We start from the raw sequence: 1472 nt of genomic DNA, 5'->3' as shown, positions 1-1472 counted from the left end.
CAACTGAAACCATATCGATTCAAACTGAAACCATATCGATTCAAACTGAAACCATATCGATTCAAACTGAAACCATATCGATTCAAACTGAAACCTCATCGATTCAAACTGAAACCATATCGATTCAAACTACTTCCCAGCCTACAAGCACCACACCATTTAATAGTAAGAACCTAACTTATTCTGAAATAACAGATCACACATATTCTATTAACTGTTTGTTTGCATAACACACAGAATATTTGCTATCCTATTTCTGCTTAATAGGTATTAAATACTGCAGCACTTAAACTATACTGTATTCTCTATATTATTATAATTCATATCTTTTTGATGTATAATTGTTTATATACTGTATTTGATGACAGGTATTTTTATTTATTTATATTTTAAACTAGGGTCAGACATTGGTGATACTAGTGATGTGGGTAAGTTTAGATGAGTCAGAAAAATAATTTGTGCTTATTGGTTACATGGTATGCATAAATTGATACTCCAGTGCAGACATGAGAACAAGTACATACTTCTCATACTTCAATAGTGTCGGTTGTGTTAAGATCGTACAGCTTGAATCTCTGAGTAACAAAATGTTTCAGGTTCTTATTTAATAATTGGTGCATGTTTATATTCCTTTATTAATAATTTAACAGAACTGTGATGTTGATATTTTAGGATCTATAGTTGGAGGAATATTTGGTGCTATTATTATTATAGTTATTATTATATTAGTGGTACTGTTTCTTTACAAGAGGTAAGATTATAACATCTTTTCAGACTCGAGATGTTGATATAAAAGGACGTCAAATTGACATCATGAAGAGCTATGCACATTGATAAGAGGGTTGCCCCCCTGCCCCCGTCCCTAGGTCTATGAGTGTTACCTCTAGGAAACATGGAAACAAATGGATACACAAATCATAAAGAGAACGATATGATAATTAATTATCTTTACAGAAGGAATAAGTCTCCTACATCACCAACAACAGATAAGAAAATGTCTATACAAACTGTTACACCACAATATGATGTTATTGATGGTCCTGGAACAATTAATAATCGTAAAGATACCAGTGGATATGATGAAATAGAATTAGACAATAAACCAAAAGTACAAGCCACTGCTACACATCTAAACCCGCCAGCCATTAACAATCGTAATGGTGAAATGGAATTTGGTCAAAAACCAAAAATCCAAACAACTGATAATTATGATCATGTCGGGGATGATAAACTGAAAGTAAAATCTCAAAAAGATCTTGATAACTATAATCATATCGGAACTTACCATCATTCTGTACATGAAGATAACTACAATCATATCGGAAACAATTTGTCTCTAAGATCTAATCATCTTGATGCAGATTATAACCATATTAACGGATTGCCTGGTACTTCCAATGGTGAAGATGATTACAATCATATTGGTGATAATGATAACAATAATGTGATAACAGATGATAATTATCATCATA

At 31.9% G+C, this 1472-nt stretch overlaps 1 protein-coding gene across 1 annotated transcript; it reads left to right on the top strand.

Moving 5' to 3' along the window:
• Positions 1-368: 368 nt before the first annotated feature.
• Positions 369-1444, top strand: LOTGIDRAFT_176971 (hypothetical protein; the record flags this gene model as incomplete). The annotated part of the gene is made up of 3 exons (XM_009068613.1): positions 369-428; positions 673-751; positions 955-1444. Coding segments are annotated over 3 exons (629 nt in total), but the record flags the coding sequence as incomplete, so codon positions are not given.
• Positions 1445-1472: the final 28 nt, after the last annotated feature.

This window comes from Lottia gigantea (genome assembly GCF_000327385.1).
Source record: "Lottia gigantea unplaced genomic scaffold LOTGIsca_9112, whole genome shotgun sequence".
Lineage (NCBI taxonomy): Eukaryota > Metazoa > Mollusca > Gastropoda > Lottiidae > Lottia > Lottia gigantea.
Note: the sequence above shows the minus strand (reverse complement) of the source record. Positions and strands in the feature narration are given on the sequence as shown.